This window comes from Eurypyga helias, unplaced genomic scaffold (assembly GCF_000690775.1).
Source record: "Eurypyga helias isolate BGI_N326 unplaced genomic scaffold, ASM69077v1 scaffold3908, whole genome shotgun sequence".
Lineage (NCBI taxonomy): Eukaryota > Metazoa > Chordata > Aves > Eurypygiformes > Eurypygidae > Eurypyga > Eurypyga helias.
Window position 1 is genome coordinate 1 of NW_010266132.1, and position 21,239 is coordinate 21,239.

General features: G+C 40.2%; 1 protein-coding gene across 1 annotated transcript in view; it reads left to right on the top strand.

Annotated features, from left to right (window-relative positions):
* The first annotated feature begins 93 nt into the window (after positions 1–93).
* The window catches only part of TARBP1 (TAR (HIV-1) RNA binding protein 1), a 39,707-nt gene continuing 18,561 nt past the window's right edge, over positions 94–21,239 (top strand). Inside the window, exons 1-13 of the mRNA XM_010156950.1 lie at positions 94–117; positions 386–455; positions 1,368–1,516; positions 2,636–2,688; positions 4,419–4,516; positions 5,606–5,741; positions 6,763–6,859; positions 8,057–8,146; positions 13,032–13,170; positions 14,911–15,007; positions 15,302–15,477; positions 18,337–18,434; positions 20,903–21,064. Of these exons, the coding sequence (XP_010155252.1) occupies positions 94–117; positions 386–455; positions 1,368–1,516; positions 2,636–2,688; positions 4,419–4,516; positions 5,606–5,741; positions 6,763–6,859; positions 8,057–8,146; positions 13,032–13,170; positions 14,911–15,007; positions 15,302–15,477; positions 18,337–18,434; positions 20,903–21,064 (1,389 nt within the window). The remainder of the gene's footprint in view (positions 118–385; positions 456–1,367; positions 1,517–2,635; positions 2,689–4,418; positions 4,517–5,605; positions 5,742–6,762; positions 6,860–8,056; positions 8,147–13,031; positions 13,171–14,910; positions 15,008–15,301; positions 15,478–18,336; positions 18,435–20,902; positions 21,065–21,239) is intronic.

Consider the following 21,239-nt stretch of genomic DNA (forward strand, 5'->3'; position numbering starts at 1 on the left):
CGCCTTCTCCTTCCGGTAGGGTCGAGCCTCTTCTGGTGGTCTGCGGAGGAGGGCGAGAAGCTCGTGCAGTTTTGGGAGACGTACATCCTGGTCATGGAAACGCTGGAAGGCAACCAGGTGGGAGCACCGCGGGAGCGGCGCCTGTCGCGGTCCGAGCGCCGTGCGATACGGAAACGCGTCTCTGGGGGAAAGGACTTCTGGTTCAGATGGCCGAGGGTCTCGAAGTAACCATTAAGGGAAATGTTTTTGAAATACAGCGGGTGGCATTCATTTGGAGTAAGTTCAAAACTCTCCTGTGGAATAATTCAGCTTAAAGCAGTGGATTGAAGTGAGAAAGAAACGTTTGAGATATAAACTGACTACTCACATCTGATTTGCATTTCAGATCCATGTCATAAAGCCAGTATTACCAAAACTGAACAGTTTGTATGAACATGCGATATCGGAGGAAAAAGGTAAGATGTTACTTTTCTGAAACACCTCCTCCATACTAGGCAGTTAGGTCACAATTTACTGTTTTAGTAGCAGCTTTTTTGTTACGTTTTGTTTCTCAGATCAGCTGTCTTCTGGGTGGCTGTTCCAGTTCTTGTCCATGTGCTGCGTGCGTAGGTTGGTTGGCAAATATGACAGGCAGCGCTGCTCTGCTCTGCAACAAGTAGAAATTCTAGCATATGCTTATTAAGTTACCATGAAACATTCTTTCTCTTGGCAAACCTAACTGAATGGTCCTTTCCCGCTATATTTTGGTTTACTTGATGTGAAAATAAAACAAAGGCAGAGATTTTTAGGGTAGGTCTTATGAGCCAAGTCACCTGCACAACTGTAAAAAGGGGGGGGGAACCCTATCCCTCATTGGAAGCAGGGAGAGAAGAAATAAAGTGAGTGCTGAGACAGTCTGGTGAAGGATGTGATGTGGTATTTTGTAGAGCAAAATCTAATCAGGTAGTGCAAGATGTTAGAAGTTGAAAGATTCTGTAAAGTGGGAAGACGCTTTGTGAAATGTGCAAGTGTTGCAGGTGGATAAAATGTTGAGAGTTGTGAGGAAAGGGGATGTGTTTTTTATTTGTTGATCACTTTAATTTGTAAGTACTAAAATTAAGAGGGTCAGTTTTGAAACCTATGGTTTTGTGTGTGTTGTGGTTTGGTTTTTTTTTTAAATTGGAAATTTAGCAGGGTATTTTTATAAATCTTATAGCTATAATCGTATTTTAAAAATATCTTGTGTATTGACTGTGATGTTATCTGGAATGCCAGTATGTTGTGTGCTAGTTTGATAAATTTCTTTAAAACTCAGTGTTGCATAAAGAGTATGTTAATGTATCACTGTCACTTCCGTGTCAGTTTAAAAGAATTTGCTTTTGTAATAGGTTGTTGGTTGTTTCACCCATCGTGGCACATGTGCATCTATAAACGAATGTTTGAGAGCGAGAATAAGACACTGACAAAGGAAGGCATCCTTCATTTCCTGGAGCTTTATGAAACGAAGCATCTTCCAAACTCTCTTGGCTTTTCAGAGGTAAGGGTGTTACTACTACTTGCCAGAACATACAGATACTCTTAATTTGTAATATGTCTTAACATTAATTGCCTCGGTAGTTTTGGAATTAGACACAATCTGTAAAAGTACCCTCTTATTTAGCTGTGGAAGTGATAGCAATATTCGTAAGTGGTGTCAGATAAAGAATTGAAAAAAGGCCAGGCTAGAGGAAATGCATTTTTGAGTGCAGTCATTCATTCCCATATTTCAAAGTAATGCTCTCTAATTAGTGTTGCCTCCCAATTTATTGAAAAAGTAAAATTCTCGGGGGAATGATGCAGGTGTTCAGACCTCCTGAACCTCTCCAAAGTTATTTACCAATGTCAGGTGATGGAACAGAGTCTTGAACAAACCTGGTCAACGGACATCAAGTCTGTGCATAGTGTGTCCTACTCAAGGATGGATTTTGAAGATCCATTACTACATAACCCTGTTGAGGAGGTGAATGTCTCTGTAGTATAATCAGTATGTTACTGTATCCCATCAAAACCCGTTTTAAAATATTCCATATGTGGGAAGAAATACTGGAAGTTTAAAGTTCTTAAATTTTTTTTGTTTACTGGTATTGTATGTAAGTCGACTCCCTAACCAGCCTATGCCTTAGTAAGGTGTGATCTATTTTATACTGCTATTTCTTCCTTCCCTCCTTGATAGAATGAGCGTTGCCTTCAGAAGTGAACAGTTCTGTTTTACACAAATTAAATTAGCTTCTTGATGACTACCTTGAAAACCTGTTGGCCATAAAACACATCCAAAACCTTGCTACTTGTGTTGGCCCCTAGTCTTTCTTCTATTTCATGTTTAAATATCTTTTCTCCAGCCTTTTCCCAGAAGGATTTCTTATTTGCCTGCACTTTTTCATGATACTCTCTGAAATGTACCTAGTGCAAAAAATGCATTGCTTGTTTATTCTCTTGCACCCCCTTCTCTTTAGTTTCTGCCTCCTTTTGCTCCTATTAATTACTGCTAGCAAGAGCTCTCTCTATTTCACCAGACTTTAAAAGGACAGGCAGAGTGAGAAATTAATGCTAGTTAGCCTTTACGTAACAGTGCCTTCCAAGTGTATGTTTAGCCATTGTCGTTGTTTCCTTCTATCAGTTTGTTATTGGACCATTAATGGATGCCCTCTCAGAAAGTTCCCTCTATAGCAGGTAAGCCACTGATTTTTTTTTTTTAAAAGATGTATTGATTATGGGAAATCTAATCTAATAATACTGGTTAGAGTATGTGGGCAAAATCTTGGATAAAGGAAAACACTAACAAAAAAATGGTGTTGCAAAATTCTTGGACAGGTAAAGAGTTTTTCAAGAAAGGTGGGTGTCTGAGTAAAATGAAGTGTGTTCAATTTTGTCCTAGTACTAGCAACCTAGGGATACCTTGAGGTCCTATTTTACACCTGATGTTGAAATACTAAGTTGGGAATTAAGTGAGATGTGATGAATAACTTAGTGAAGTATTTTTTCATCTTCTTGCCACACAGAAAGAAGGGCCTGCTCTGATTTTTGCCACGTCATAACCGACAGAAGTGGGTTTTTTTGACAGTGCCTGATTATCTTTTGAGGAATTAATACTTTTTCACAGGAAACTAATTGAGGTCGACATGACATTGGCCTCCCATGGTGTAAATACATAAAGAACAGGTAAAAGCTTGAGGAGGTGCTGGTTGCTGTACATTCAGTGTACTGATGGCATTCAGGCCTTTGTGTTTTGGTTGCCTCGAGAGCGTGAACGCACTTTCTGCACTCAGCATTATGTCAGGTGGAAGTGTCTTGGATGCTTCAGCTAGCAATCTGAAACTCCGTTCAGAACAGTGCTCCAGTAGCCTTGACTGGCTGACCTTGCTAGGCAGCTGGAAAAGTTGACACTGTTTACTTTAGGGGAGGTGGTGATTCTGGATGTCTGTATAAAGCACAGCCAAAATAGGGTGTATGATCTAAACCTGACAGGACGGATGTGACGCGTTGGGCCCTTGCAGCAGTTAGGCTGGCTGTAGTGTGGGTTGCATGGGCACACACTGGTAGTAAATTGGAAGCTGAAGCAGGCATAGTTTTGGTGTGTATGTTAGGGCTGGGCTGGATTGATGCTTTGTAAGCATCTCTCGTAGCTTCTGTGCTTTTGGTGAAACATGTTGGCATGTGTAGAGGAGGGTACATGTTTGAGTATACCAAGAATATACAAGGTTGTTACGGTTAATGTCAAGCTGTGTGAGAGAATAGCATAAAATCTCCTAACACTGTCTGATGCTAATCCTGGCAGTCAGGATCTGAGACTTCTGACGGGACACAGGTTGTCTCTGTTGGTCTCATGGAGCATTTCTTGCCTCTTTACCTAAAACCTTCTGTGCTGGTCAGTGGTTTTATTTAATACTGATTTTATGACATGCTCCAGGGAGAAATCTCCTTGCTCCCTGGCACACTTGTATAGGTAATTTATCTTTGCTGGTCTCCAGATCAGACTGGTCGTGTCCCTACTGCATCCTGTGGGCTTTGGCAGCCTGCTCCTGGAGGCCCATGGGGTTCTGCGGGTGCAGGCACGAGGTTGAACCATCAGTGCTGTTTCTTACTGTGGGCTCAACATAAGGTGTTCTATCCTGAGTGACTTGCCTTGAGGCTGCGCTTGAGTGGTGTAGGATGTCACCGTGTCCTTGTAGGTGTCCAGGGAGAGTCATGCTGTTGTGACTGTCCCCGTTATCCGTGTGTTTGCTGGGTGCTGTTGGAGTGCTAGGCTAAGGAGGGGGACACAAGCTGATGCACTCCATTTCTGTGGCCTGTTGGAGCAGTCTATCCAGTGATTTAACCACTGAACTGCACTTTGTTTTTGTTTAGGGACAATCCTTCTTGTAGCTGTTAACATGCCAGTTGTGTATTTGATGTCCCAACAGGGCACCAGGTCAGCTAATGGGAGCCTGTCCTCCTTTGGGAATGAGATTACAGAAGTTTTTGGCTACTTATCTCATGCTTCTTCCAGAGGAAGAAAAAGGTATGTTTCAATTTCACCTTTTTTTTTTTTTTTTAATAAAGAAACCAAATGAAAACTGTGGACCTGTATCTCATGTAAACGTTTACCACTGGTTTTCTACATTACTTGGGAGAAAAAGACTAGATGTCCTTTGGCAGTGGAGTTTCCAGAGAAGAGAGAGTTCTTCAGTGGCTTCAAGGGATGCTGCAGTATTAAGCTACAAAACTGTTTTAGGGGCAAACAGAAGCAGACTTACTTGTTTTAGTTAAAACCCTGAAGTCCTAAGTCTGAAGGTGAACAGTATCGGCAGATTCTTTCATCTTTGTCAGTGTGGATAATACCGTGCTGAACAAAACCTTTAGAACTATTCTTTTGTTTGGTTTGGGGGGGGCTCTTGGCATGGGGGTTTTTTGTTTGGGTTTGGTGGTGTTTGGTTGGGTTTTTTTTACCCATCTGCCAGACTTTTTTAGTCACAACCTGCGTAGCTAAGCATTCAGTAGAGCCAGGCCAAGTGCTGAAGCAGAAGCTGCAAAAGTATTCTTCTGTTGTGAGGTTGGGTGGAGGAAGATTTCTGAGATTGTTCCAAGTTTTGGTGTTAATGTAGGCTGAAAAGGAGGAGCAACCTTGGACAGACCAGAATTTAGTATCTGGTCCAATTGCCAGCTGTGTTCAGCACCCTGTAGCTACAGGTTCGTGTTCTGATAGGAAAAACCTCTTTAATTCCGTAGAGGCCCTGTTTTTCTGCCTTGCCCCAAGGCATATATTTTATCACAAAATGGAGGGTCTCTGATTAGCAACCCTGAGACTGGGTGACCTGCTTCTACAACTTGTAGCTGCTTTCAACCAGAAAAACCCAATTTCAGCTTTGGTGATCTGCACTAGTCACCATATACAGCAATGGAATTTTTAACTGATTATACTTACTTACCATATTACCTTACTGACAGACTTTTATGGAATTGACTCTTTTTTCATTAATCATTAGGAAATTATTCTGTTGTCTTCAATTTAATTTTCAGAAACTGTCCTCTTCTGCTGGGGTCTGTGTCATTTAAATGCACTTGAGAACAGGAAATCACTCTGGATTCTTTTGTTTACTTTTATTTTAAGGTAGTTTCCTGTTAAAATTTATTCTGAAGATGACAAGTCGACATTGGTGTGCTGTTCCCATTTTGTTTATTTCTATGGCTCTGGCATATGTCCCTGCGTGTAAAGTACTGGGCACTGAAGGGCTTCATGCTTTAAGGTAAAAGTTGCACTGCATTGTGTTCTTACAGATTTCTTGTAAAGAAGTGTGCTGAACACCTGGAGAGCTAGGATTTAACTCACGTTTGGCTAGTTCTGGGAAGATGTGATGACTGTGCATGGAAATGAAAGCTTCTCCATTATGTCTAATTGACAGAAAAAGGCAACTTAAGAACCAATATATATCTCTGTATGACTTAAAAAAATGAGTGTTTTGCATTTCAGTCCTTTGTCATAGGTTCTTTTTTGCTATAATTTTTCCCTGCTCTTCCATACTTCCTAACTGATATATATTAAGCATCTTCCTTTTCTTCTAATTACATTAAAGCCTTGTTTAGTGGCAGTTGAGGCTATATCAGGGGACAGACCACAAAATTGAAAACTGAAGGACTTGTAAATAGAAGGCTCGGTAAAAAAAGTTCTTGGCATGTGCATTGATCTTAATGACAATGATGTTTCCTAAGTATGTGCTTTTGCTTCCTAGAGCCACTAAAAATCAGTAATTATTCCAGTTTCATAAAATTTGAGCTTTGAAATGAAATTTTACTGGTGGCTGAGGGTATATTGGATAAAAGTAATTTAAAAAAAAGGGAGAAAAACTAAGTCAGACACACCTCTGCTGATAAAAGGGCATTGAAGGTTTCTTGGTTTTGTGCTAGAGTGAGAATTTGGTGACAAACATTTCTGTATTTGTTACAGATAGAAATGTAAACATTAAATTATCAGTTTGAACTGATGTGATCGTGGTGATTGTTCCTTTAGTTTTGATTTTGTTTTACTCCCCGTCCCTGCTTTTCTTCTTGTCAGGTACAGGGCTTATCCACGTTTTAAATCTACATACAACAGTAGTCTTGGTTCCGGATTGTATGCTGTCTGATCAGGCAGTGATTGTGTTACACTTGGTAGAATATGTTTGTTGAATGCAATCTAATATATTAAAAATGGTTAATAATTAGGAAATACCTGAAAACGTTTGAACTTAAGCGTGTGTTTTCTGCAGCACATATTTTTCCTTTTTGCAGAGATGTTGTCCAGTGTACTATGATTACACATCAGATTTTGTTGCGTGGAGCTGCTCAGTGTTACCTTCTTCAAACAGCTATGCATTTGACAGATGTGGTGAGTTTGGGTTTTTTTATTTTCTTGTGTAATAGAAATACATTTACAGGGTAAACAATATTTAAAAATTGGTAAATACAACATGGGATAACCAGTTTTCCTGGATTTGCAGTTTTTAGTGACAAAAAAACTGCTATGTTAGTATGGGTATGCTTCTGTTAACTTCTGGTTAGTGTATTTTTATGTTGTGTTGTGTTAGATGTGGGAGTTTTATTATCTTAGTTCATGTTTCCTTGCAGGGTTTTCCTGCAGTAGTTACCCTGTTATGATAGCCACTCTAAAAACTCAGGTTTCAACAGATAGGTATTTCACAAAAGTTTATTAAGTTTCTGAGAGAATTGAAGTATTCATAATACCAGAATGCTAAACTACCATTAATGTTGAAATAGCAAGACCTTAATTATTCAGTAGTCAGAGTATTCGTGTTTTGGTTGTCTTTATAACATGCTTGCTTTTTAGATAAGTAGGCTGTCTTCCATGTTGGGTGTTATGGCTGTAAACTTGTCTGAGCAGAATTTCCATTTTGAAATACAGAAAGAGTACTTATCAGCAACTCTTACTCATTACCTCTGCTATGGGGACAGGCTGAGAGAATTGGGCTTGTTCAGCCTGGAGAAGAGAAGGCTCCGGGGAGACGTTATTGCAGCCTTCCAGTACCTGAAGGGGCCTACAAGGAAGCTGGGGGGGGGATGGGGACTTTTTTACAAGGGCCTGTAGTGACAGGACAGAGGACAATGGCTTTAAACTGAAAGCCAGTAGATGTAGATTGGATATCGGGAAAAAATTCTTCGTGGAGAAGGTGGTGAGGCACTGGAACAGGTTGCCCAGAGAAGCTGTGGATGCCCCATCCCTGGAAGTGTTCAAGGCCAGGCTGGACGAGGCTTTGAGCAACCTGGTCTAGTGGAAGGTGTCCCTGCCCATGGCAGGGGGGTTGGAACTGGATGGTCTTTAAGGTCCCTTCCAACACAAACCATTCTGTGATCTTTTGTTCACTTTCAGGTAGTTTTTAATGCTTGGGTAAATGAAACAGTATTCCTTGGTAAACATAAGTTGGTCCCGAAGAGGCAGAAATGAGTCTGTCATGGAAAGGAAGACAGTTTCTTTTGCTGAAATTTTTACCAGATGACAGCAAAATTCATGAGTGTTATCAGATGTAAGTTATGTTGGCAACTATTGTGTCTTGATTAATTTCCTCAGGAGAAAGTGTCCCTCCCAGAAGTTGCAAGCTTTCTTCTGTCCCTTAGACCGGAGGAGTCCCTACGGAGAGATACTATGTTATGGATAGAGGTGAGAACTGAAGCTGGTTTTATGTTCATCAAACATTTTTTTTAATACTTATACAGATGCATGATTTATTACTGCTAACTATTTAAATATCAAATTAGCTACTTTTACATTGCTATATTCTAGAATTTCTGGGTGTGAAGTCCTGATGGATTTATGTTTCACTTGAAAGCTGTGATTTTTTTTTTTTTCCCTAATGCTGTAGCAGCATTATTGTTAATCCTGAACAAATTTTTCAGCAGATTCTAAGGTGGTTGAAGGTAAGGTAGCTCGGAAGAAAACATAACTTTTTTTTTCTTCTGCAGAATTGAGAATTTCTGCATGAAGAAAAAGCTCTTTCTTGAGGCAGAGGGGTTTTTTTAATTCCTTCATAGCTTGTATGTGTTTCCTTTTTTCCTAGTTTACCAGTTCACTGTGTCTCCTAGAGCGCATCTCTGTATTACAGCTGTTTGGTGTAACTGTATTGAAATGCAAATTAGAACCAGGTCTTATTCTGACCTTTGGTCCTTGAATACTGGTCATTTAAGAGACTTCTGTGTGTTCGTCTGTTGTGGTTTAACCTCGTCTAGCAAAATACCATGAAGCTGCTTTCACACCTCCCCTCTCCTCCTCCAGCAGAGGGGGAGAATCTGAGGTGGTGGTGCAGAACATGGAAGCTTGTAAAATTGAGATAAGAACTCTTTACTAATTGAATATAAATGAATATATAACAATACTACTAAGTAATTAAAACAATAGAAATAGAAAATAAAACATATGATACAATTGCTCACCAACTGCTGACTGACACAGCCAGGTCCCAAGTCGTGAGAGTCAGAGCCAGAGAGCCCAAGAGCAATCGCAGCAGAGTCTGAGCAAGCCCCACGATTGATAGCATGACCAGCGTATTTTTAGCATGCACTACAGGGACTTTCTCCTTCTACAGTACGTAAAAGTTTTGATAGGGCAGGACCAGCACAATTGGCAGATCCTCTGTTGTTGACTAACTGGGTGGCTCTTGCCAAATGTGTATCCCGGTGTTTGAGAGTTCCACCTCCCGTTGCTCTGAGGGTGGTCTTTAACAGTCCATTGCACCGTTCGACCTTTCCTGAGGCAGGTGCATGGTAGGGCCTGTGATACACTCACTCAGTACCATGTGCTTTGGCCCAGGTGTCTATGAGACTATTTCGGAAGCGAGTTCCATTGCCTGATTCAGTTCTTTCTGGGGTGCCGTGTCACCATGGGACTTGCTTTTCAAGGCCCAGGATAGTATTTTGGGCAGTGACATTGGGCACAGGATGAGTTTCTAACCACTCTCCCTTGGTAGCTGGAGGTGTCATGGGCCCACCTAGCCATAAACAACTCACCCTTATGTTGCCAGTCCAGATCCACCTGAGCCACTGCAATCTTAGCAGCTTGATCCACCTGCTGATTGTTTCAATGTTCTTCAGTGGCTTGACTTTTAGGTGCGTGGGCGTCTCTATGTGATGCACTTTGAACTTCATCTGGGTCTGTGGGTGCTTGTGCATTGTTTTGGTCATGATAAACTATCTCTAGCACAGCTAGTTCCCTCAGGTACTGAATGCCTTTCGCCATGGTGGTCCATTTGCCTGGCTGATGTGGCACGCTTTCCTTAAAAGGATACCTTTCCTTCACGCTTGTCAGGAGTTGTCTCCAGAGGCTTACATTTTGTGTTCTTCCAATTGCTTTGTCAATGCCCCTTTCTCTGGCAAGTGACCCCAACTGCTTGGCTTCTCTTCCCTCTAACTCCACACTACTGGCCCTGTTAGCCCAGCAGCAGAGCAGCCAGGTCATAATATGTTCACCTGGATGATGGCCAGAGTCTCTCTGGATATCCCTGAGCTGCCTCATGGGTAAAGATCAAGTGGTTACTTCTGTGTCACAAGTGTCATCTTCTGTCACTACGCATGTATCTAGTGCCTCCTCCTCCTATGTCTCTATCTCTTGGGACGGCCCTGCTGCCGCCTCCTCCTCCCCCTTTACCAGAATGCTGATTTGTGTTTCCGTTTCTTTTTCTGTACTGGGGCAGCTGATGATGGCACTGGCACACGGGGGTTTGCATGGCTGCATTGCACCCTGTGGTGTGTGGAGCCACAGTGGGAGGTGGACTGGTTGTGGGGTGGTATAGGCATGGTGGGGGTGGACTAATTGCAGGGGGGTGATGTAGCCATGGGGTGTGGAGCCAGCACAGGATGGGGGTGACATAGCTGCGCGGGCTTGAACTGCTGCCCTGCCCACCACACAGGTCTGTGCCGCCCCCCTTCATATTTTAGGGCATTTTGGGAGGCTCTGCCCTGAGCACCAGTAGCAGATGGGGCAGTGTTCCAAACAATTCTTTAACTTTACACAAGATCAAGAGAACATTCATCAGCATGCTGATCCCTAACCATAGGGCACCCCAAGACCATGAAAAATTTCCCAAATACTCATATACCTGTGCCATTGACGTGAGAGAAGAGGCAGAAAACTGCAGTAATTTCCACACGTCTGACCAACTGAATAATTCCTTCTCATCCAACCCACTGAATAATTTCTCCTCTATAGAATGTGTCCCTGAGGAGGAAAGGGAAAAGGTGTAATCAGTGAAAGTTGTAACAAGATGATGTGCGAAACATGCAAACACTGCCAGTATTGCATAGAGATACATGATTCCTCCCAAACCCAGTAATATAGAGACCAACTAAATAAGACTTCATTCTGGTCAGAGGATGTATGATAGTATATGATCCGTATCATAAGGAACACGCAAGGCAGTAGATCCCACTGTTCTATAAACAACCTAAAGACCCAAGAACTTAATGTGCTGACCAACCACCACAACATCTCTATAACAAATGCTTAATCACACAATTCGATTTTAACACTCAGTAATCCAATCTGTTCTTATCTCAACCCTTTGAGCCCCATGTTGGGTGCCAGAAAAGATTGTCATGGTCTAACCTTGGCTAGCAAAATACCTTGAAGCAGCTCTCACACATCCTCCTTCCTCTGGTGGTGGGGGAGAATCTGGGGGGGGGGAACCAAAAAAAAAGGAAGCTTATAAAATTGAGCTAAGAACTATTTGCTAATTGAATATAAATGAATAGATAACAATACTGCTACTAATAAGTTATTAAAATAATAGAAAATGAAACATGATACAGTTGCTCACTACCCACTGACTGGTGCACAGCCAGATACCAAGCAGTGAGAGTCAGAGCCTGAGAGAGATCGCAGCAGAGTCCGAGTGAGCCTCACGAGTGACAGCACAATCAGGAAAGCTAACTGACCCACCAGCTCACTCACAAACGAGCCAACAAAGCAGCTAATAAAGGAGTTAAGGAGCCAGCAAAAGAATGTAATGGCCCCCACCTATGCACTGAGCATGATGTGAATTATTCCTTCAGTCAGTTTGGGTCAGTTGTCTGAACTGTGTGTGTCCCACACACACTGCCTATAGTGAGAGAGTTGGGAATGCAGCTGCAGTATTAGAAGCTGAAAAAGACCTTGTATTTGGTGCAAGCACTCCACAGCACCAGCTAAAAATACACCTTATCAGTACTTTTCTCAGGGTAAATCCAGACACACAGCTTCATACCAGCCACTGTGAAGAAAGTTAACTCTTTCCTGGCTAAAATCAGCACATCATCACAGTTCTAGTCTTCTGCATCCTTTCCCAAGGTTGTAGGAACTTCTATCGCTGTTGGCAAGCCAGTACTAGTATCTGTAATCTCTCCTGTCAAGGATCCATGCTCACTCCTCTGTGTGGTTGGTAACTTCATGGAGACAGTGTGAAGCAGAGCATCTTACGGAATCCACAGAGCCACGGCTTGGGCTTCTCTCTGTACTTTTATTAAGGATACCAGGTGGATGTAACATCCTCATCTGAAGCTGCTGTTGCTCATCAGATTCTACAGACCGTTATTTCTGCATATTATATATATCCTCTCATTTCCCCTCAACCCTCTGTTGTAAAATTTCATTTGATGGAAAAGAATACTATTTTGTAACTTCCTTCTATCTTTAGAAGGACAATCTGCTAATATGGTGCATGTTTCCCCTTTCTCTTAGTCCTGAAATTACTGTCTGAGATAATGTGGATCCTGAGACTCTCTGAATGGGCCAGTATATGGGCCAAAAACCCCACAAAAGGTGTAAGAGCTGCCACCGGTTTGCATGTTGTTAGGTTGAACCCAGCACTGGCAGGAATAACAGGGTGATCTCAAAGGGAAAAGTGTGCCTACCATCTACAACGCGCATGTGTCCTGGTCCCAGGCAGCAATGAGCTGCTCTCCTCAGGCAGTCTATAAGGTTTTGTTTCATTCCATAATGCATCAAGCTGAGTGGTCACTGTTACCCACCCCCCCAGAGGAGATATGTTTGTCTTTGCAAGACACAAAATGCTATGAAAAAGCCTCAGAGAACGCACTGCATATATAGGATATACTGGAGCCAACTGAATACACAGCCATAACTTTGGTTAGTTGTACAGCATAGTGATAAGTGATTTTTTGCACAGTGTCCTCTTGTTCTGTATGCTGTACATTTCATCCTATTCTGTTGATTTTTTGGCATAAAAGTAAAAAAAAATTGCAGCTCTCACTAGGTAACACTTGGCTGTTGGAAGCCCTTTTGACATAAGGGAAACTTTACCTGTCTTGCTTATTTTTAAGAGCTGGGCTTTCTCTTATATTGGTACAAATAATCCTTTTTTGGGTGCTCTGAATTACTCTGTGAAGAACCTTTTGCTGAATTAATTAGAGGGGTATAGTCTGCTAAGCCTCAAGGTAGCTCCAGTTAATACTTCTCAGAGTGTGGATTTAACAGTGCTGCAGTGAACCGTTAAGTTGGTAATGTCGGTACAGCACTGGCAGTTACGGTAAATAGTAACATAATGTTTTTAAACTAGCTTTGCAGTTGGCTACAAGTGAATGACAGATGCTTCAGAAAGCCGATAACCTCTGATTTTGAACATCAAGACACATCATCATTATGTCAATATGTACGCAGTCTTGTGGGAGACTATCTTAAGACACCAGCATCTGAAAGTAAGTTAAATGTGTATTAATATAAAAAGACTTTTGAAACTAATTTAAGCACAAAATTGCAAGAATGCTTTGGATTTTAGAAGAGCTGTGTGCTTATTTATATTTTACCTATTCAAATTCTACCTAATTTGTGGTGTTTACAATTCTTAAGTTTGAATTTTATTTTCTTAGGCCAGTTTTCCTTCATAAAACGCAGTCCTGCAGCATTAATTGAAATTAAGCCTTTATATTTGATTTTAATGCTGCACTGATGCTTACCCTTTAGATTTCTTTTGTTACTTTTTTAGCAGTGACTGAAAATACTGGTGTAGGGGAGCAGAGGAAGGCACAAGGGAATGTAAATAGATACGGGTTCTGTAGCCTGTCCCAGCAGAGGTTTGTAAAATGACCAAATATATACAGAGAGACGTCGTCTAGTTACGCAGTTTGGCAGCTCATTACACGCCTTCCTACACAGTGATGTTCTTTTGATCTTGGGCCCCTTCCAGCAGGTGAGCTGCCAGATGTTAGAACCACAAAAAGGTTCTTTGTATGCCGTACTAATATGCAGATAAATTCTGAAATTTGTTCACCGCCACGTTTTAAATTTTTGTAACTTCAGTGCAGAATTTTTTTTCTAATATATTGAAAGGAATGGCAAACTGACTTCTTGAATACTCTAACTTTTATTTGGCACTCACTTATTTGTTACTTAAGTACTGCAATCGTAACAAATTTTATATAGTTTTATAATGTCAAAAGTCAAACCTGAACTTTTTAAAAACGTTATACCTATAGGAGACGTAAAAGCTAGGTCAGAATTTGCTGATGATAAATAGCTTCAGAAGCTTCCTGCGGCCCAAGAAACTTCACTGAATTGTCTTGTGGTTAGAAAAGTTGTGAGCAAGTTTTGTCTGTTGATATTCCAAGACAAAAGCTTTGCTAAAAACTTGTGCGGATCTTCTCACCTTTCCTGAAATGTTTGTTTAGTCCTTGGTCTATATTATTTGTAATTCCATGGCAAACATCTGTGTTTCACTTCTGAAAGGTTGTGTTTGTAATTTCCTGATTCGATTTGAATCTTAGCTTATGAGCAACGCTGCGGACCCAACAAACAAAAAACCAAAACAAACAAAAACACCAACAAACCAACCATGTCTAGCTGCTTGAACGGGATCTCCAAAGTGTGTTTTGCTCTCTAAATTCCCAAAGCCAAAAAGATACCAGTCAAAAAACCCTAACCCCAACTTAGGTACTACTGTTTAAGAACCAGTTTTGTAAGTGTGATGATGTGATCCTGCGTAGAAGATCGATGAAAAGAGGAACTTCAGTCAGTTGGGTTTTTTTTTTTAATTATTTCCTTTTGACAGGATAGTTTTAGTTTTTCATGTAAGTTGTAGCTGGTCAAAATCACAGCTGATGTTTCTGACAAAGCATAGTGGAATTATGTTCTTGGTTAACTTCATTTGAATATGCTAATGTATTCTTAAAAGCAATAGAAAAGCCTACTGGTAGCTACTATATAATATAACACAGAGGCCAATTAAATTAGCCTCTGAGGCACAGAGGAAAAGCCATTGGGTTTGAGTTTGGTTTGTATCTGGATAAAAGAATGCAACAGATCAGTAGTAATATTCTTGTTAACGTTAATTGTTGTTGTACTACTAATTTATTTTAGTAGGTTATAAAAACAAAAGTTTTAAAAACTAATATGAAGGGTTTTTTTAAATAATGTGGAAAACTTAAAATGTCTTTAATCAGGAGAAAATTGCTTTATGCCTGACTGGTTTGAAGCTAAGCTTGTTGCAACAATGGTTCTGTTGGCTGCAGACGTGGAACAGATGAGGAATAAATACAGGTAAGTATGAAATACTCTACTTTAAATTTCTCTCTTTTTCAACCCCTGTACTCCTGAAGGATCCCGTAGACGCCTGATCAAGTCAGGAAGCTGTCCATTTTTCTCAGTACACTTTTGATCAGCCTGATCATTCCTTAGAACTTGTCCAGCTGTTGCTGCAAAGATACTGGGTAACATTTCTAAAGATACTTAAGTGACTTGGAAACGTGTGTCCTATTTATTTCCGTAACTGACTTCAGCACTTAAGGCAGATACTCAGAAGAAGATTTTCTTTTAATTTTTGTTTTTGTGTAGTGGAAAAAGCAACATAGAATGGATTGAACTAGAGGCTTTCTTGAACCCTCTTCTGGATGTCTTGATGAAACTTGGCAGTAATGCTTACATACCAACAGTGAAAACAGATAAAAGCCTACAGCTTCTCTTGAAGTTATTGCAGACCCGTTCGTTAAAATGTTCCAATACACAAGATGGTTAGTGATATCTTCAGTATACTGTGTCTTATATTAATCATAGTCTAACTAAAACTAAGCTTTAGCTTAATGTTTTAAAGCTATTTGTCACATTATTACTAGCATAGCAGTGGTAAATGTAAAAGTTGTCAATCTGGCATATCTGTTATGAAATTGAGCTGTGGGTCTGATCCTACAGGGGCTCTTCTGAAGGTGTCCCAAGGACTGGGAATTGAGAATGTGGAAGTTCTCTGAGAAAGCAATTGTTACCCATTAGGATTAGATTTGCAGTTAGTTAAAATTTGGAGAGCGTGACCGTACTACAGGTATTTATAGGCAAGATATTTATATTCTTTGCTAACATATGGGTTCCATAAATCCTTTAGACACTTCAAAAGGGAGTTAGTACAGAAACCCAGTCCAACCTGCTTAGTTGCTCCAGGTTCAGCCAGAGCCTTCCCTGAGTGCATAAAGCAATCCTGCTAGATATACTGTTTTCAGAGTTGGCTTGTAGATACTTTTGTCCCAACCCATGCTGTTTATACTGCAAAAGGTAGGATGCCTCTGATGATTTCACAGTGCCAGGCATGATTTCAGTAGGCATGCCTAACTGGCTTGCTTTGATTTGACCCTAAGTAAAAAAACAAGGCAGTGAAGAGGTGGATCATCTGACTGGCTGGGAGTTTTGACCCCACACACATTGGGGATTTTAGCTTGTAGACCTTTCAGAAGAGTCTGAACAAAAGCTATGGAGTGCTAACTACTTTTATTAGAATTTGGTCAATTTGTAACCAGAATAGATCTAAAACTTTTTTCCTGAGAGCAAGTGATAAATCAGTTTAATGAATTAGGATGCTGAACTGGAGCAAGAGAGATCTTGGGGCTTGGTTTTTGCTTCCCCAGATTGTTTTGGGATTTTTTTCAGTATTTTTATAATACAAAATACAAGAGCCATTTTGGAGCAGGAGCCAGAGATCTAGGCTCTTACATACTAACCCCATTATTTCAGGTTCTGCACCCAGGTTTCATAAAGCTGTCTAAATGCAGCCCTCAAGTAAATGCGTAACCTAATTTTGAAAAGTCAAAAATTTGAAAAGTCAAATTCAGAAATTTTGAAAAGTCAAAATACAGTCACCCCCTCTTGAATTTTAACCGTTTGACTGCAATACTGAGCACTAATTAAACAGGCTGTTAAAGTTCATATTGTGGGGTGGTGTCTGACTGCTGGAGTGGATTGCTTCAGGCGAAAGTGAACTGGAGGATGTATGCCCAGCTGCCAGTCTGCATTCAGTCCCCAGCATGAGGCTAGAGCAAGCCTGAAGCAGAACCCTCCACCGCACCATGTTAAGCTCTTAGTGCCAAGTACTTAACTGTAAATCATTTCCTTATGTGCCACTGTGCTTGCTAATGTTAGATGTATAATCAATCTTTCCTGCCTTGATAATTTTAATACCTGCTGTAACATGTTACGCTCTGCTGACAGAGTTGGTGAGGCATGGCAAGGCTGAGCATCGCAGTGTCTCCGTCCTTTTGAATGCCCCCATGGGTACTACGCTACAGCTCATCCTCCAAAGAGTCTTTCAAGAGGCTTTCAGAACTGGACTAGTAACATTATGTCTTTTTGTAGTGTTAATCAAGGGTTTGCCCAGAGAAGCTGTGGATACCCCATCCCCATCTGTCTTCAAGGCCAGGCTGGATGAGGCTTTGAGCAACCTGGTCTAGTGGAAGGTGTCCCTGCCCATGGCAGGGGGGTTGGAACTGGATGGTCTTTAAGGTCCCTTCCAACCCAAACCATTCTATGATTACTTCTGTTTTCTTAGATTATTTCCTACAATGTTTTTGTGCTTCTTCCTGCCACACAGGAGATCCAAGTTATAAATCTTGGTTCCACAGCTGTGAATTGACTGCTGAGGGGCGGGAAGAGTAATGCTGTTACATACAGAAGTTTTGTTTCTGTGTTGATTAAACAGGAGGTGGAAAGTTCTGTCTGTCAAATGGAAAACAATAAAATATGAGGGAAGAAGAAAGCAATTTAAGTTTGTAAACCAAAAATAATAGCTATTGAAGTGTTTTTATTTAAGGATAACTAAATGGGGATAGACGTGTCTGCAGTGCATGCTGAAAGCAGCAGCATTTTTCTACAGGTTTTATTGTCTGTACTGTTATTAGACTTCACGGCTTTAAACAGTAAGTTTTTGATAATTTTTTTTTATAGTGTATTATTAGCGTATTTTTTATAGTATTTTACTGTCTTAAACATATTTATCTGAAGAATTTCCAAATTTTAGTTGCAGAAGTTATTTTAGTGGTTTGGAACTTATGATGAAATCTGATAATAATCTGACTAGTTAAACTGTTCTAAACAAATTAAGCATTAGAAATGCATGTGGTATAAGTGGTGGTGTAGCCTTGCACTTCGTGCATTTTGTATGTTACATCCTTGTGTTTTTCGTTTACGTTGTTAAGCCAGGAAGCTACTTGACTGAAATCATGTAAGATTACTCTCTATTACATCCAAAGCTAGATTGTTTCTAAACAGACAAAGAAAATCCAACCAAAAACCATTTTTCACTTCTGTGCATATTAGAAATGGATAACTGCGTTTTTCTCACAATAATTGCTGGATACAGAAACGTGTTCTGTATTAAAAAGTAAGTTAATAAGCTGTTTCCGCAGAGGTTTATGAGTAGGATGAAAGCGCATTAAAAGTTGGAAAATTATGCTGTGGTCTTCTGGTTTTGTGTGGGTTTTGGTTCACTAACTCTTGGTAGATCTCAGGAAGGAATATCAGCTGTTTTGATTCTTTCAGCCCTGTAGCTTACACTGCTGAAGTACAGAGGTGATTTAAGGTAAGTGTTAATTTTTTTTGTCTTCACACAGATGGAGTATTGGTTTTTATCTGGAAATCTCTAATGACACCTGTGGAGAGTATTCTTGAATTTGTTCTCCGACGGCTTACTACAAATGAGTTAAGCACTGTAAGTAATTATTATGAGACCTACTTCGGTGCAGTTTTGCTTGTTCATCTGATTTTACCAGTCTTCCTAGTTTTCATATCAAATCTTTAAACACCTGAAGTCTGTTTGCACAGAAACCCTTCTCTTAACTTCTTTTGAAAGAGCACAGTAAGAATACAGCAAAAACCAAAAAGGGTGTCTTGACAAGTAGTTTAGTGTCTCTAGTCCATATTCCTCATTTGTTCTCAAATCTAAAGAGATCATAATAGGAAATAATGAGTATCATATACAGTATCATATCTACTAGTACAGTTGTGGACATCGGATGTGTGGAGTTCAGAGACTTTTTAGTGCTCCGCCTGCTTAATATCTTTGACTGTCTTCCACTGTTTGCTCTTGGCTGTGGCCAGTGTTTAAGCTTATACCCCAAAGAAACTTGTGATGTTTGAAGCAAAATTACTTGATGGTAGAGGAGTTTGACTTCTTTAAAAATACTCTGTTGAATGTGTCAAAGACCACTGCTTTTTAGAGAGAGAGGAGGTGCATGTTTCCTTTTCTAAAGACTTTCCAAGTCATATGTTAATAGAAAAACACAAAAGATGTCAATCAAAACATTTACAGAAGTTTCCAGGTGGAGAAAGAGGAATTAGAATGTAATGATGATGAGGATGATGTTGTTTTTAGAAGAAATCTGATTTGAGAAAGAGCAATTGGTGGAAGTTAAAAAGGAGGCTAATTATAGAATCACAGAATCATAGAATCATAGAAGGGTTTGGGTTGGAAGGGACCTTAAAGCCCATCTAGTTCCACCCCCCCTGCCAGGGGCAGGGACACCTTCCACTAGACCAGGTTGCTCAAAGCCTCATCCAGCCTGGCCTTGAACACTTCCAGGGATGGGGCATCCACAGCTTCTCTGGGCAACCTCTTCAGTGCCTCACCACCCTCTCCGTGAAGGAATTCTCAAAGCTCAATGAAATGTGTAGTAGGAGCTTTGAAAGCAAGGTAAAAACAGATTAGGAGTTTCAGGAGAATGATCTGGAGTAAGAGAAAATGAAAAGTTGCAAGATCTTCACAGTTCTTTTAATTGTGACCTCTAATTGTGTCACTTTTAATTTTAATCGTAAAAGTCAGAAAAACAAAACGGAGATTTAAAGAGAAGACATCAGTTTAAAGGTTGTTAATTTAGTGGACTATGTTTGGATGGCCTATTGGGAAGAAGGAAGAAGACCAGAATGGTTGGACAGGAAGAGGGAACTAATGACAAGATGGGCAAAATGTAAAGTGGCATTTTTTAGAATTATTTAGGGAAGAGTGAGTTTCATAAAAGTCAGAAAAACAAAACAGAGATTTAAAGAGAAGACATCAGTTTAAAGGTTGTTAATTTAGTGGACTATGTTTGGATGGCCTATTGGGAAGAAGGAAGAAGACCAGAATGGTTGGACAGGAAGAGGGAACTAATGACAAGATGGGCAAAATGTAAAGTGGCATTTTTTAGAATTATTTAGGGAAGAGTGAGTTTAGAAAAGAAAACTGGTTTAGGCTTTATGGAGAAAGTTTTGTAGACAAGTGTGCAGAAATTATAATGAACAGAAGTCCAATTTGCTTCTTTTTTTGGGAGAGTGAAAAAAGTCTAAGTTGGAGAGGAAAGGAAAGCATGTGTTTCTGCAAGGCTGGAAACTTGGAGAGGAGCAGGGGGCTCTGGCGTACTTTCTCAGAAACAGTATGGGAAGTACACATAGAAGGGGAAATGCAAGGAAAGAAAATAAATGTGATAATGGACATTTCCCAGAACACGAGTGCAACGGAAGATTGATGTGAAAAGTCCTGTGTCAAAGCAAAAGTTAGGGTTGAACGATGATGAATGGTGTCTGAAGGTAAGTGAAAATTCAAAGGTGTGTTTTCTTTCCAAACTAAAGAAGGAAAAGTTCTTTCTTCACGCAGTTCCTTGAGTGCATGGATTGATACGGGGTGGGTTTTTATATGTGGAGAAAAGCTGCAAAGACAAGAGGAGAACACAAAAGCTATAAAACAAGCAAGCTACAGCCATGAGATAAAATGTAGTTGGTGAAGAAGCGCAAGGTGCACTGTTGAGCATGTAGAGGGTGCGGTGCTGTGCCATGTTCCAGTAACTGAGCTGGCTTTGAACACCACTTCTGACACTCAGGCTAGCTCAGATGTTTTCACGTGGTATCCCTTTGGGCCCGGGAAGGGAAGTTAAGTCAGCTTAACAATTAAAAAGTGGAGATTTCTGTCACAATTTCACTTTCTCTCTCTCCTAAGGCATATTGCAGAGCCCTAAAACTAAAAGGACCTGTAAGGTGAAAATATTTTTTAAATAATTTCAAAAACCCCAGAATTAAAGAAAAGGTTGTTCAACTGCAACGACTGCTCTTGTTTTCCTTCTGCTATCATTGTTCCTGTTCTCTTTCTTTTCAGTTTAAGTTTCCTCCTCTTAATGCTTCAGTTAACCTTGATTTCCTCATTTTTAGGTTGGCGATCTGGATCGTTGTGATCTATACTTAGCTTTAATTCCAGAGATAGTGAGTGTGTGCTTGCAAGTCAGCTGGAAGAAAGTACCATCTATCAAGAATTTCATTTTCTCCCTGACAAATGCATCTATTCGCAATCTTCAGGAGAGAAATTCTGAAGAGGTAATTTAACATTATTTACAGCAGTAAATATTAATACTAAAAATACCACCCAGTAAATATTAATTCAAGTTAATTTTTATAATGCTTATATAATGTTACAATATATAGAAGTGATAAAATGAACATACTGTAAACACAACTTAATGTACAAATAAAGTTCTATTATTATAAAAAT